The sequence below is a fragment of the Nipponia nippon genome, unplaced genomic scaffold (genome assembly GCF_047370975.1).
Source record: "Nipponia nippon isolate SJK-2023a ecotype South Korea unplaced genomic scaffold, ASM4737097v1 scaffold_5, whole genome shotgun sequence".
In the NCBI taxonomy this organism is placed as follows: domain Eukaryota; kingdom Metazoa; phylum Chordata; class Aves; order Pelecaniformes; family Threskiornithidae; genus Nipponia; species Nipponia nippon.
This window is the reverse complement of record NW_028262369.1, coordinates 210,774-226,344: the sequence shown is the minus strand read 5'-3', so window position 1 is coordinate 226,344 and position 15,571 is coordinate 210,774. Positions and strand designations below refer to the sequence as shown.

The window sequence follows — 15,571 nt, the reverse complement described above, 5'->3', positions numbered from 1 at the left end:
TGTGTCAGGGGTGTTACTAGAACCAGCTCACTTTGAGTCCAGAAGTATGGATTATGGGTCATTATTGCGTATGGGTATGCATCAGTGTTCTTTGCAGAAAAACTCTCGTGACCATGTATAGCACAAGAACCAGGCTTAAGTATACTCAGAGGTTTGAGGGTGCTATTCACTTTCCAGGGACCCTGTTTAGTTTAAATATTTCATGAAAGCAACTGTGACTAAAGCTTTTATCAAGAGTAATGTGCTACGGTGGAGCTAAATTGAATGTTTCACATGTTTTACTTTTCTTTGCTGTGCATGCTAGTATCCAATGCAGAGAGTGACTAAAGCTCCTGGGTCAAAAGTGACATTTACAGAAATAACAACCTGAAATTAGGTATTTTTCTGTTGTGTTTTCATTGCGACATGAGTGTATCTGTAAAAATCTTTCCTTCAACCCAATGTTCTGTGCAGGAATCCACACTACTGTGTGCACAGCTGCCACTTTGCTCTTGCTAGTGAGAGTTAGCAGCGATGATCCCTTCCCTCCCTTCTTTGCCAAGAGCAGCTAGCCAAGCTTTTTCTTGCTATGTATAAATTTGTTAAATTCTGCTGTGAGAATCTCCTCCTCTGCCGGTTTCCCTCCTCCTTCCCCCTGCTCCCGCATACCACAGAGCCCTTCTCAAGTTTGCTGCTGGGGCAGGTCACCATCTCTGGGTGCAGAGGTTGCTCTCGGCTGCCAAAGTTGTGGATAACTTTTCCACAAGACTTGCACATTTCTGCAAAACTCACCCACCACGTGAATTATAGATGAAGCTTTCTAAAACTGCACAAATAGAAGAATTGGTCTGAAGGTTTCTGACATATGTATTTGTAAATATACGACAATAGAAATAGAACTTTTCTTCTCTGACAAATTAACAGGAGTCAGTGTTGCTGAAGATGATAGAGTTGCACTGGTTTACATAACTCGTGTTGGACCATAGTTTATGTATTAATTATACATTAAATATAGCTATATAGTCTCATATAAAATACTCTGTTCAGCTTGATTAAATGCTATTGGACTAATTACAGTACTTAAAAATTCTTATTACCTATTTTGTACTTTATATTCTCTCATTTTCTTTTTTTGTGAGGAGAGGAAAAGTCATATGGGGCAAACACATTTCACATGTATTCCTCATCTGTGCCTCCTTCTCTGCTTCTTCCGTATGCAGAAGTTTATAGAGTTTGAAGATGCACTGGAGCAGGAGAAGAAAGAACTACAAATCCAAGTGGAACACCTTGAATTTCAGACTCGACAGCTGGAGCTGAAGACCAAAAACTATGCAGATCAGAGTAAGCAAAGTTGTACGCCGGACATGATTATAGACTTTGCCCTCCACACACATATACTGCTACTTTGAAAATGTTTTTCATACTTTTTATTTTAATGTAATTTATGCAAAGCCTGAAATGTCTGGTTATCCCTTACTTTGGTATAAAATTCTGAGCCTTCTAAAGGATGGCATGTATCCACACTAATTTAGTGGAGGCTTCGTTGTAAGGGGCATGCTCAGTCTCTCCAGTTGCAAGATTTGGACCACTGGTGAAGCTTTGGAATCTGGTTTCCAGTTTCTCCTTGTCCCTGCATAGAACCTCCAGGTTTTTTTTTTCTTATATAAACTATCACATTTATTTACTTGTTTGTTTATTTATTTATTTTTACACATACTTCCTTAACATGTGCAGCTGGGTTTTGTTGGCTGAGGTTCCCCTCAGAATTCATTGGTGTTCCATCCAGTACTCCTGCTCCTCAAATAGCCAGAGGCGCCCATCCCAGAGGATGATTTAAACTGTTGTCGAACTAGGACAGTTACGGGGCACCAATCTACTGCTGAAGAGCTCTGCTTCTGTGGTCTTATTGCACTATTTGGTCTGCTCATTTTGGGAACAGCAGATACCCATGAATTGAGTTTGTAATGAAGATCAGATCCCACAATGTGCATTATTCTGTTTCAGTTTTTGTTCAGTAGGTATAAATTAATTTCTAACAAAATATGCTTTGAGACTTCTAGTTTCTTTTGAGAGCCTGATGTGTGTTAGCTAATGGTTGGAATCTTCTCTTGGTAGTTTCACGACTGGAGGAACGTGAATCAGAAATGAAGAAAGAGTATAATGCTCTACATCAGCGTCACACAGAGGTAGGATGTCATCTCATTATTTCTAAATAAATAAACTCTTAGCCTAAAGTAAAGTCATGTCAAAGAATTCAGCTTTACAATACTAGTGATGACTAGAGCTTCTGAACTTCGGGAGCATCAGAAATATCTGAATGGAGGGTGTAAAGAGGATGGAGCCAGACGCTTTTCAGTGGTGCCCAGTGACAAGACTGGAAGCAACTGGCACGAACTGGAATACAGAAGGCTCCCTCTGAACGTGAGTAAAAACTTCCTTACTGTGAGGATGATGAGCGTTGGCACAGGTTACCCAGAGATGTGGTGGAGTCTCCGTCCTTGGAGGTATTCAGAAGCCACCTGGTCATGGTCCTGGGCAACCTACTCTAGGTGGCCCTGTTTGAGCAGGGACGTTGGACCTGATGGACCCCAGGAGGTTCCTTCCAGCCTGAACTGGTGATTCTGTGAACAGTGCCCCACTACTTCATCTCCCACTGCCAATGAGCCTCTGGGAGACATCGTACATTATTTTTGGATATGCTCTTTCATGGCTCTGCTGTTATGAGATTAAGCTTAAGTAATTTCCAACGCTATTTGCTGTCAAATTTTCTGTCAGATTAGTCCATTCACTTACATCATCAGCTTAGAAGACAAGAGCAAAGACAAGGAGATGTGCAAAAAAAAAAAAAGAAAGGGAATTGGAAATGGATGCTGGAGAAGATCAAACAAATGCAGAAAATGAGTCTTTTCTTCTTCTCTGTTTGGCTTATGGATTTTTCTCTCCTCACAGATGATCCAGACCTATGTGGAACACATTGAGCGATCCAAGATGCAGCAAGTTGGGGGAAATAATCAAACTGAGGGCAGTCTACCTGGGAGAAGGTAGGGCCATAATCTCTCCACGTAACGTATGCCATCCGGGAACTTACAAACTGATTGCGTGTATTTGAGAGAGAGAAACCAGAAGTAGGATCTTTCCCTGTAGGCACAGACTGTAGTTGAAGCTTTTTTGTAATGGGTTCTGGGTGAGTTGTGGGTATGTTTTCTAAGCCTTGAAGAGGAGAAGCTTTATGTGTTCTGTTACAAAGCTTAGGCTTTGTCATGCTGCTATTGATGGGGGGCCTCTGGAAAAATACATTTGTATTCTCAGGTAGGATGTAAAAGGTTAATCTATAAAATGGATGGAGGTGTCAAATAAAATATTTGTGTGCATGTGTGTGTGTCTTTGTACGTGTGATAGCCAGCAAAACCGTAGCAGTTAAATGCATTAGCCGTTATAGGATTCCCCCCCCACCCCGTTTCTTCAAGGGAAGCTTTCTGTAAGTCAGTCACCCAATAGACCTACCTACGCGCAAGAAATTGATTTTCCTCCCTCTCTGCACACCCCCCGTTTCAGAGCACCAAAGCAGTAAGAACCAGCCGTTGCTTAAAGAAGGCAGTGGTGGGAAAGAATTCAGTATATAGAAGAACTAGTCATTTGTAATCTTAGACCAAATTTAAAGCACAAAAGTTGCAGCTACATTGATTTCAGTACAGATACATCTGCGTTTAACTGGTATGTGAAGGAACCAAATGCTTTCTCTCCGATACTGTATACCAGTAACATTGCCCGTGGGGTGAGAAGTAAAAGTGATGTTTCATGAATACTAGTTAGAGATGTAATAGATCACATAACGCATAATCTACTCAGATTAAGCATAATCTATTAAGTCACTCAACCATAAAAAAAGATGTTTTCTGTGGCAATTTTTATGCATGGCAGATTACTATTTGTGTTAATCATCACATGCTAATGAGATGATTAACACTATAGTGACACTGTCTAACCCAGCAAGTTTTAAACTAAAACAGTGTTTTCCAGGGGAACGTTATTGACCAAGTAATATGCTGCAGGAGATTAAATCTTTTTGTTGTCCTTGCCTGTCTTTTTTTGACTTTTTCATTTTTTCTGGCCTTGAGGAACGTTAAAAGGTTTTGCACATGTGCTGACCACAAGCCACGGGAGTTGTTGGTCTGAAAAATAGACAGAGACAGTACCAGCTGCCCAGGAATACTCAGAAGAGAGGGCCTGCTAGGTGTGTCCTCCCTTGTCTCTTACAAAATATGTCTGACTGATCTTGGTTAATATCTGTGAACTTCAGCTGGTTAATATCACTGAACTTCACTCAAAACCCAAACATTTGGGAAGCATTAGGGTAAGAAAAGGAGTGGGGATGGCACGTCAGACTATACACAAAGGGTAACATGGGCAAAGATACTGAGATGAAAATACTGGGAAAACAGACAAATGGAAAGCCATGAAGGTTTTTGAAGTATCATCTGGTAGGGATGATGAAATGCAAAAGAAGAGCATTGAGCAAAATTTGAAGATGAAGAAAGAGCAAAATCATTTGAAATTAAGAATAAAGAAATATATTAAGAATAAAGGAAGAATAAGTGAGGATATTTTAGTAACTTGTTTTTAAGTCTGTAACACTTAAATACCAGAATGTCAGTTGATTTTGGGGTAACGTAATAGAAAGGAAATTTCAGGTCTTGGCATAGGACATGTAAATACCCTGTCTGCTATGGCTCCCTGTTGCTGCATTGGACTGCTCTGGAAAAGACTGAATTCAAATTGCCAAGGTTTTGACCGTGTATTGTGAGAAAGAAAAAGGGACAGAAAAAAAGACCCAACCCCACCTTGTCAATGAAAGAGGCTTGAAGGATGGAAAGGGAGTAGTGAAAGACATGAATCTTCAGAAACTTTGGTAACTAGCCTGGGACTCCTGCCAGATTCCCTTCAGCCTTAGAGTCATACAGTGTCCTGAGCTGGAAGGGACCCACGAGGATCATTGAGTCCAACTCCCGACCCCACACAGGGCAACCTGAAGGTTAAACCATGTATCTAAGAGCATTGTCCAAACAATTCTTGAACACTGACAGGCTTGGAGGCATGACCACTTCCCTGGGGAGCCCGTTCGGTGCTTGGCCACCCTCTCAGTGAAGAATTTTTTCCAATACTGTCTATTTGCTATTTCATTACCTCCCATAATAATTAAAGATAACTTCTGTAGCCTTGGCTACAAGAATAACTTGCAGCTGGAAGATACTGGTATCTCAAAGAAAGATCCTTTATTTATTCTGAATCAGTTGATAAGACTTTTATACTCTCATTTGTAAGGCTACCAAAGCCTTACACAAGGGAAGGAAAGACACAGTTATATGTGAATCAAGGGGGACTATTTACCTTTCCTCTTCTGACAGTCAAACAGTCTTTTCAGAAAAGAATGTCTTGCAGTATTTCTTCTGGAGAGGAGTAACTAAAGGCTGTTGTAGTTGTCGAGTGGGCTGTATAGTGAGTTATCTCTGTGCTCTATTTTCTGCAAAACAGTAAATTAGCTTCGCAACAGAGAGTAGTCTAGGAGAATAAAAATAATTACATAATACAGTATTTGGGATCTGGCTAAAATTGGATTGTCTAAAATATAAAGATCTATTGGGAGGGGGGAATCAAAATATATATGGCAGCCTTCCTAGGCAAAAGAGACAGGCATGAGGGGTGTGGAAAGCAAGAGAAGACATGGTGTAAAAAGAACCAGTAGTTTGTAGGTGTTCTTCTGTTCAGAAAATCTCCCTTATTAGACTATCTTTCTTCCTTCTTCTCTTCCCCTCCCAGTCTGGAAGCCCACAGTGAGCTCCCAGAACATGGTCTGATCCTAGTGTTATGGCTGAAATGGGATAAGTGTGTTTCCCTTCCCACTTATCCTTCTGTAAATAAGAATATATCTGTGGAAGTACTTCCACAGGTATATATAAAAGTACCATACGCAAAAGCATGCTTAGGGCCTCTCTCTTTTTAAGGGTGGTTCATATGTGCACCTGCCAAATTTGGGTTAGACTGCATGGTAGAAATTGATTTTAATGAGATTTTCCTTCGCTGTCTTTCAAGTAAGTTAATATTAGTTGTGGTTTTATTGTTGTAATTCCGTGAAAGAGATGCACAGTGAGAAGTGTTACTGGTTAGATCTGCGAGACTGCCATTGTCTGGAATGAAGGGCAAAATTTTCATCAAGAATTACCTCTTTATGTTAGAGAAATTAGTCTTTTACCCTTTTAAGTGCGGCATATTGCTAGTCTCCTTGCAGAGAAAAAGAAAGAGAAACACTTTATGAAAGCCCCTGAAGGGGCTATGGTCTGAGTTTGTAGGAACCACCAGTGGGAAACGGGACTTTTTCCTTCATTTCAAGCTTTGCACTGTTTGTGTGCGTGCGTGTGTGTGTAGCTCCGTGTTTGTACATGCCTGTGCACAAGCACTTGGGTCAGACGTGTGTTTTTGTGTCACTGCACAGCGGGGTGGGGGTGAACACCAGCGTTTGTGTGTCTTGGTGCACTGATGTGCACTGGGGGGACCCGGGTATAATTTCTCATGGCCTGTTACACAAATTTGAGTGCATTTATTTATTTTCATTTGTGGATGTGCTTGGGTGTGTTAGACTGCATAGGGGTGCATATTTGCATAAGACCGTAAGTCCACCCAGTATGTTTGCCTGTCACCTGGGAGAAGTTTGTGCAAGAACTGTTGGGGGGGGGTGTATCTACTGCCGTCCAAGACAGGTAATGAGTACGGTGCACACTTCCACGTGGTGTGGATTACAGGTGCATGCGTACCCCATGTTTGTTGTAGGGCTGCACGTTTGCATGACCTTTGCTCTCTAATGGTTGTTTTTTTGTCTCGCTTTTTGTGCGATTGCCGCTCTGTTTTGGCTGTTATGTTTGTCACTGCAGTCATCGCCAGTCATGGAGGAAAAGGTAAATCCTATTGCTGCATCTTAACTTTGTTAATCCTAGTTTTGGAGGGTGCTGTTGAGTGGCAACAGTGTGATGCTGGGAATGTACTGTACTGGCCTGTTTGCCCTCTTTGTCCGCTGGCACCTGTCTTGGACTTGCTCATTTGGGTGAGGCAGAGGGAGCCACCAGGCTGCTGGGATAACATGTCAAGAAGAAGCTTATGTACTCAAACGCAGAAGACACAGAAGTTCGGTCCCAAAACAGGATCAGTCCTCTGTGATTGGACATTTACACGGCACATCCCAGAATGTTTTAAAAAGTCATCTTTTCTCCCTTATCTTACTATAGAGTACAAGGCCTGCATATTTTCTGAGCAGGGCGGAAAATGCATGTCACTGTTAGGAGCTCTCTGGAGGCACTTCTGACTTTGGGCTGGGCAGCAAGTTCTGTGCCCAGAGCCTGCAAAGAGAGCAGTTCTCATCTTGAAATGCTGGCAAACAAATCATAGTTCTGTTAGGTTTTATAAGCTTTAGGATGTTACGTAGAGCATCCTGATCCCAGGTTTTGGCTACTGCAGACCTTTATTGAGGAGTCTGCTGTTTACCTTGTAACTAACACGAGGTGGAACTAACCAAGTGTTAAGAGTCACTCTGTACTGGAAAGGATTGGGTGTATGAAGGTTACTCTAGCACTCAAAAGTTAGACCAGCCCTGAGGATACTCAAAAGTTCCTTGAAGACTGGTAGTCAACCCCAGGACTGCAAAGCTAAAGTTAGCTCTTCTGTAGTGTTTGCTCTTTCCCCTTCCCTCGGAGGTTCAGAAGAGGCTGGAAGGTGTTTCCAAAGAAACTCAGCAAGGAAATTTCCTAACAATCTATATTAAAATCCTTTTCTGAAGATCCTACAGCTTCTGAGGCTACGGAGACTTTGTACTTCTGTTCTCCGTTCAGCAGGGGCTGTGAAGTTCATATGTTCCCTGTACATTCAGTGGGGTGCTGTATCTCCTCGCGTGTTAAATGTGCATGTGTTTGTACGTGCACGTAGAAATAAGCTATGAGTTCCCAAAAGAAATCTGATAGAGATTACCTAAAGAGGAGATATAATTCAGTGTCTCTCTCAGCATACGTTTGGGATGGCTTGTATTTCTCAGTGCTGCCACTGAGTTACATTGGACCATCCTGGCATAGTCACAAAAGCCTTTATATTCTAGCATGTCGTTAGATATTCTGACTGCACCACTTGTTCTACAAGGAATGTTTTGCAGTTATAGGAAATTTTCTCCAGCTATGTACACCTGTGAAGCATGACTCCCTGAAGACCTGAATTCTAACCTCAAGAAGAGGAAAGATATGAAACTAATGGTTAAAGCAGCTCAAAAAATGGCCTAATTTTTTTATTCTCTCTGAAAAGAATAATTCTTTTGCAGTAGACTCTTTGGGACCCTTGAGCTATTTGTTCAACTGTAAAGCTAGGAATTTTGTGTCTTTGTGGCATGAAGTTCTAATTTCTAGTTTTGAATCTCTCCATAATCTCTTATACATAACTGACTATACTTTCTGTGGCGGTTAGATCAGTACAGTGCCAGGGTTGAAGATTTCATGTTAGGGGAAAAATTTCCCTAGTATGTTATTTAGAAACTTAAAACACAGCTGTTTGTTAGAAACTTTCAGGGTCTTGGAATGATAGCAGTAGGATAAAGAGAGGGAAACGCAGGAAGACAGACAGAGGTAAATGTACTTTGGCGTCATGACGTATTAGGAGGAGGCAGGATAGAGGTCATAAATCAGTATTTAGACAAACAGCAGTGGAATGTTTTCTATAAACCTTCAGTGATTGTTAATATTTAAAAGCAACAAGCACCAAGATGCCTTTTGAGTGGAAAGGCTACAAGGAAGCTGATAATCCCTATGTTATATGAATCTGGGCTTGAATCTGTTGAAAGACAATGGCATTTTCTCTATAAAAGAAAGGAAGGTTAATCAGGTTGTGTCAATGGTCTGTGTTCCTCTGAAATCCAGTTACATGCTGCCTTTGTAAGAGGATTTGTCTGTGAAACTTCCATGTATGAGTCCTTAGGATCTTCAGGAGAGGATTTTAATGCAGATTCTTAGGAAAAGTGCATCCCAGATCTCCTTACTGGGCCACACTGGAAACACCTTTCCGCCCCTTCTGCCTGTCTGAGGTAGGCCGCAGCAAGTGATTATTCCTCAGCACGAGCGACACTGACACAGCGGTGCGGCACGCTGTGCTGGTGGGCAGTGCTGAGAATTGGAAGGCTGGGCATTTTGGTTTTCTCCACAAACATTGTCTCCTCTGCTAGACACTCCAACTCCTTTCTTCATAAATGACCTGGTTCATGCACCATCTCCTGTGTTAGTGTGTTGACATACGTCCTGGGGGGCCTTAGGTCCTGCTGCAGTCGTTTCACCTGCAGTCACGGGTGAGGTGGTTGTGATGGTTGCCTAGCCTGGTCATCAGACCAGTGCTGATGATCATTAAAGAAAGGCCCATGAAGGTCTACTGTTATTAATACTGGTGGGTGGATTTCATCACCCTGCACCAATAAGCAGAAGCCCCATACAAGAGTAGGTGAAGTACCATCATTGAACCCCTGTGTGGGTGCATGTCACACAGAGGACCAGCTTAGTTCATCTCTGCAGGGCCACTGGAATCCAGCTGGCGGAGGCTGCTGGGGATATCTCCTAAATGGATGTGTGCTCTGTCCCGGCAGGCCTGCTTCTCTGGCACAAAACTAGGTGCTGGTTCCGGCATGCTGCTGCAGCCTTTTCCACCTCCACTGCTTGCTCTAGGTTTTCTCCCACTGGAACTTGGTCTCAAAACCTGTGCCAGCTTTTGTATTCAGAATCAAACACACAGCTAGCTAGTCACCTGCAATTGCCAGAAGGAAGAGGGTAAAGAAAACATAATTGCAGACATCTGGCAATATGAATGATGCATTCATTTATACCTTTGTTTAATTTCTGAATTTTGAGTGCATTGTAATATGGATATGGAGAGGGGATCAGAGAGTACAAGTGTTATTTTTCTTGCTTAATATTGGAAGCGATCCAAACCCCTCTGATTTCTGCTGTTAGAGCTAACCAGATTTGGGGTGGAATGTACAGAAGTGCCATGTGGATGACTCTTAAAAGCCTCTTCTCTGACCCAGTGATGACATCTCCAGGATCTATGGAAGCTTTTTTTTTTTTTTTGCCGTGAGAGTTGTTTGCTGTGGCTTGTTTTCCCACCGTACCTTTGGTTCTCAGCAGATACACCAGCTTAAATTGGCTGGTGATTCCCTGCACTTTTGCATTCCCCCAAAGTGTTTCGTACTGATGGAGAAGTCAGTCGTGCCTGTTGTGGTCACTTGACCCCTTCCCTCTTAGAGTCTCCCCGGGAAGATGTATGGCTCTAGCAGTAGACACCATGGGTCTGAGTACACAACACCATGGAAGTGTGGGAGCTGGGAGTTCATACAGCTGCTACGTGACGGGAAGGAGTGCAATGCAATTTCTAGTGACTAATATTTCACATAAGCTAGTGTGCTGTTTCTTTTCTATAAGAACCTTGTAAATGGCTAACAGATTGTTTTCCCCTCTCTCTCTGTTTCTCTGTTTAGCAGGAAGGAACGTCCTAGCTCTCTGAATGTCTTCCCCCTCACGGATGGCATGGTACGTGGGCAGATAGGGGCCAAGATCGTCCCAACACTGGACCACTGGCACCTGAGTGACCTCGGCCAGCTGCAGTCCAACTCCAGCTACAAGGTTTTATAGACCATCACAGAGCAGGGGTTTCCCACTCTCCCACTGTCAATAGCATCCCATGTTTTCGTTAAGATGGAGACCAATCTGTGTCCATAACCCTTTGCAGCCTCTCCCTGCTGTGTGTCTGCTCCCTTGGTAGCTGTGCTGTAGGTGGGAAGATATTCTTTTGCAGATCTGGTATAAGGTACGGGAGGGATTTGACACAGCTCCTCATGCTTCTTGTCTCAGTGATAATCTCCTTTACTTGGCTGGCCCCAAGGTGAAAGAAATGTGTGGGGAGGCAGATAGAGATTTAGGGAGGATAAACCCTTCACTTTTTTATAGCTTATTTGGGAGAGGAAATGGTGGAACCTGTCCCCTCTCTCCCCCTTGATAAGAGCAGTGCTTTTGCACCTCAGCTGGGACCAGGCATTGGGTTGCACTTGCTCTCCAGTGTTTGTCCTTTTTGACTGATTGCTGTTCTGGCCTTCCTGTCTTCAATAAAAAGGGCTCCTCATCTTCTCTGGATGCCCGAGTCTTGCACTGTGCTTAAAGGTCTTCAGTTCCTTGTATTGCTCTAGACTTGCATTGTCTACCTTCAATACACCTGTCACCTTCAGTACGCTGCCTTCTGCACTGGGGCTTGCCAAAAACCTCACAGCGTCGCAACTGTGCTGAAGCGGCTGCATGGTTCTGCCTGTTGCTTGTGGTGCTCCGCTCTGCCATTCGGAGACTGGTCTGAGCCCAAAGACCCAGATGTTGTACCCTTAGCTGACAGCTCACTGCAGTTGTTAACAGTTTAGACTACACGTGGTGACTCGCATTTCCCATGAACTGTACCTGTAGACTTCGCAAAGTCTTTGTGCTTAGGATCCCACCAAATTCCTCTCTTTGAATGATGTTCCACAAATGCCTGGTGACAGGCCTGAGAGCCAGTGATGCATCTACGCAGCATGGCTTACAGTATGTCCACCAGTATCTCACAGAGCTTCTGTTCTGCTTTAAAAGGGTCTGATAAAATTTACTTTCTCTCTGCCTGGAATTTGTAGAACATCAGGTGTTTCATATGTCATGTTTAAGGACTGGTCTCCTTTTGAGAAGTTGTAAATCACTAATCCTGTAAAATATATTGAGGCAGTAAAGGCAAAGAGGAGGGGAAAAAAACAAAGAAAGAAAAAACCCAACTTACTGTTGTATCCGTTCTGCATGTCTCCAGATTACGTTAATGGTACTTTGGCCTGAGGGACTCTGCAGGAGTGGCCTCCTTGATGCATAGCACAAGAAATTCAGACAAATTCAAAATTTATGCAGAAGACAAAGCAGCAGCTTCCCTTTTTTAACACTGCCTTTGTGAAGCAGCCAGGCTTAGCACAGCACAAACCTTAGCGCTTCGTCAGCCCTCTGCCATCATGGAAGTTGGAAATCCAAAAGCAAGATCTTTGGGTAGGATGGAGACTGTTCTTGGAACCCAACCCTTGCTGTAGTGTTAGAGGCACAGAAATTTGGGAAACATAGCAACTTCCAGAATGCCAGTCAGGTCCTACAGTCATTTCTGGAGAGCTTTGCCTGGAATTAGGGAATAGCAACGCCACAGTGCAATAACGTAATTAAGGATGGTGGAAATGAAGATAGAGCGTGAATGTGTTTCTTCAGACTAGTGCTGTGCCAACACAACACTGCTGCAAGGACACAACAGCAACCAAAATGCACAGAGACCAACCAGCTTCTGGTTCTGGAACCAGTTTATTCCTTGGGATCTCCAGGCAGTGCTGCACACTATGGTGTGAACATGCACTCGAGCTCTCTAGCAATCAGGCGTGTGTGGCAGGAGTTAGTTTTTAGAGAAGAGCTGGGACGACACTGGGGTTAGATCCATCTTCCACAGACTTGCTAAGGCGTAATTCTTGAAGCGGTACCATTGCAGGACTTCAGAAAGAAGTTGAGTGGATCTCACTGATAACCCAGCATCTGCATTGCAGGAGAATGCAACAGGAACCCAGATAAATTGGAAGCTTTCATGTCCAAGTTCAGGTAATGGAGGTTTACTGACTGGATCGCTTAGTGATTTGGTGGTGGTGGTGTCAGGCAAAAAAATTGTTTCTGGTTACAAGAAAGCTTTGTGCAGAAGTAGTAGTGTGCTACTCCAAATGTATCTGATGGGTAGTGCTGGGATTTGTGTTGGTGCTCGTTAGGGAAACTCAGAAGTGGGATGCTGGGTTTAAGGAGGCTAGCCAGTAGGGTGGAGTTAGAGAGCTTGGGCTGTGGAAGACTTGGATGGGGTACCATGTTACGGAGGATTTCCTAAGAGTATGGAGCAAACCTATGAATAATTAAAGGATGTGATTGATTGACTGACTTACTAGATTTGCAGTTTGGAATGGAGATTTTCCTCCTGCAAGCTTCTTGCGCACTCTCTGACTGGAATGCTATTTCTCAAATATTTTGCATGACTGAAATCTCAGCAGTACTGCTCATGCACTCCTTGCCTCTTCTTCAGCAGCTCTGATATTTCACTGACATCAGCTGCACACACAAGACTCACCTTCCCAGTATGTATATCCTGACTCTTCTGACTAGTTTTCCTTCTTCATGGGGACATACTGTAGTTATATTTTAAGTGTCCTTATATACTTATTTTTCTGTTTTAGTTGCTGTGATTATATTATTTTATTTTTACATTCAGTTGTATATTTATTTTACATAATGTTTTGGAGATTAAAGTCCTTAACATTTTTGTTTTTATGTACTATGCTTTCAGTGTTATAACCACACAATTGTGGCTTCTCATGGTGACATATGACTGCTATGAATGTTGGGCCTTTGCAATGCATTTTGGAGGTCACTACTACACATTTGATGTTTAGGAGGTTGACAGGTATGGCTGTAGGTAAGTGGTGGTTGTGGAGAGTATTCTTTGGGTGAGCTATGGGTTATGGAGAACGCCTCCTACACTGCAGAGGAGAGCTGTACACTTAGTGGAATACTTAGCATTAACGAAGCACTCGGGACAATAGAAGGAAGATAACAGCAAAGATTAATAGAGCTTCTGGACTGTGAAGAGGAGCACCTTAGTAGTACTTACATCTGGGAGGAATTGCTCCAATGCAGGCTGGTAGGTTGATAAAGTATGTTTTCTAGGTAAATATAAAACTCAGATGTATAACCAAAGAGTAAGTGAAAGACTAGGGTAATTACTCACTGGTGTGTTCTGAGTGAGGGGAAGATTATGTCAATAAACAAGAAGTTACAGGATATCTCTGATACAAAAATCGCCCTACAGACACTGATGATACAGGCTTTCTGAATGACATCTAGTTCCTAAGAACAAGGAATGGCACGTGGACCCACCTGGGTGTCTCTTTCACAGTGCTGAGATGCTTGTGGACTTTGGTTATGCTTATAGATTTACAGTGGGTACAAGAACATCTCTGGATCCTTTCATCCAACAGAAGTTTTGTCTGGGGAAAGAGGTTTTATGATTGCACTTGACACTTGATACTCTTTGTCCTTTTGTACATTAGAAAGCACAGCAGGCAAACTGCAGTTGAAGTAGTACAAGACTTACTGGATCATATTTGTTCTCAAAAACCTGGTTTGATTTTTTTTCTTTACATATTAGGAAAGTAGCTCCTGAAACAGGAATATGAAATAGAGGTGGGAAGTGTGGTTTTCACATGTAGCAGCCCAAGTGAAAAGTCCCCATCTCAGTCTTGATGCTAAAATCAACAACTGTACAGGGAGATGATTTGAATGGCCATGTGGGAATGTGGCTGCTGTTTGGACTGACAATGCAGAAACTATATATAAAATGTGGATCGTATTTAATGGTAACGCAGTTTTTCAAAAACCTTCAATTTCCAATATAAATGCACAGATGCAATGTAAAGCCTTTGACTTCCACAGTGTAATGTACAGCAGGGTATTTTAAGATAAGCATATAGAGGCCAGTCTAATTAAAGGAAGATCTTAAGATTCCAGATTTAAAAAAAAAAAAAAAAAAAAAGGCTGCAAAGGGTTAAGTCACCATTTTTTTCAGTCTTCTCTCTCATGCCATTTTGAATTTTTTTGTCATGTTGTAAAGTTACTATTAGAACAAGAGACCGAGACTTCCAAATTAGTGAAGGGAAACAGCGTCACAGCTCCAAGGGTGGGAGGCTCAGAGCAGCCTCTGAGCAGAATCAGGATCTTTCTAGCACTTTCATAAAGAGGGGAGAGACAAGTAGTAACGATTAAAGCTGGGTCTGGATGTGCAGATGCTGAATGTCACTGCACCCAATTGCAATTCATTATCACATATAACTCTCCACATTAATTTTGTCATCTCCCTGCACGCAGTAATTAGAGTGGGCTGCCATAAAGAACGGGGAGATCTCATTTGGGTCTGGGAGTGATCACAGCATTGGTCAAGGCGGTAATCGGCTGACTGTGAAGCAGGGGTGTTTTAATTGACAAACAAGTTTCACAGTATAAAATCCTGACAGAGCCTTGAAAGCCTCCTATGTTTCTCAAGAGGTGGTATTACAAAAATGGGGCTGTAATGTCTGTAAAACTGAGAGCCATTTGTGCACATTTCACACTGGGAATCCGTCTCGTATGTTAATTTGTCAGCTTCTGATTTTTGAATTCTTGAGTCTTGTCATCCTGTCATTGGGAAATGGGGAGACCACACCTGTTTCTACTGTGTTGTCAAGCTGGACCCCATGCCTGGCTAGCTTCTGCATAAGGTGGTATGGGGACACAGGTCTCCTGTGCTAGCAAAGTCAGACCATCCCAGCTTGGTATCCGCTTTGCTTCTGCAATTTAGTGTCAAAACCACTTTGCTGTTCCCTCATCCAGGTTGTGTTGATGGCTTACAGTAGTGGCATCATCCAAGACCTCTAAGAGGCCACTTCAGATCCTTCCTAAGCAATATCCATGTTGCC

General features: G+C 42.7%; 1 protein-coding gene across 32 annotated transcripts in view; it reads left to right on the top strand.

The window, feature by feature from the left end:
- MAPK8IP3 (mitogen-activated protein kinase 8 interacting protein 3) overlaps window positions 1–15,571 on the top strand; it is a 77,385-nt gene that overhangs the window by 22,327 nt on the left and 39,487 nt on the right. For 13 of the 32 annotated variants that reach the window (XM_087734246.1, XM_087734229.1, XM_087734223.1 and 10 more), the window contains exons 2-6: window positions 1,200–1,320; window positions 2,095–2,165; window positions 2,929–3,020; window positions 6,906–6,929; window positions 10,526–10,670. In XM_087734246.1, coding sequence (XP_087590372.1) covers window positions 1,200–1,320; window positions 2,095–2,165; window positions 2,929–3,020; window positions 6,906–6,929; window positions 10,526–10,670 — 453 coding nt within the window. The remainder of the gene's footprint in view (window positions 1–1,199; window positions 1,321–2,094; window positions 2,166–2,928; window positions 3,021–6,905; window positions 6,930–10,525; window positions 10,671–15,571) is intronic. The other 19 variants (XM_087734239.1, XM_087734235.1, XM_087734232.1 and 16 more) reach the window with 7 other exon arrangements.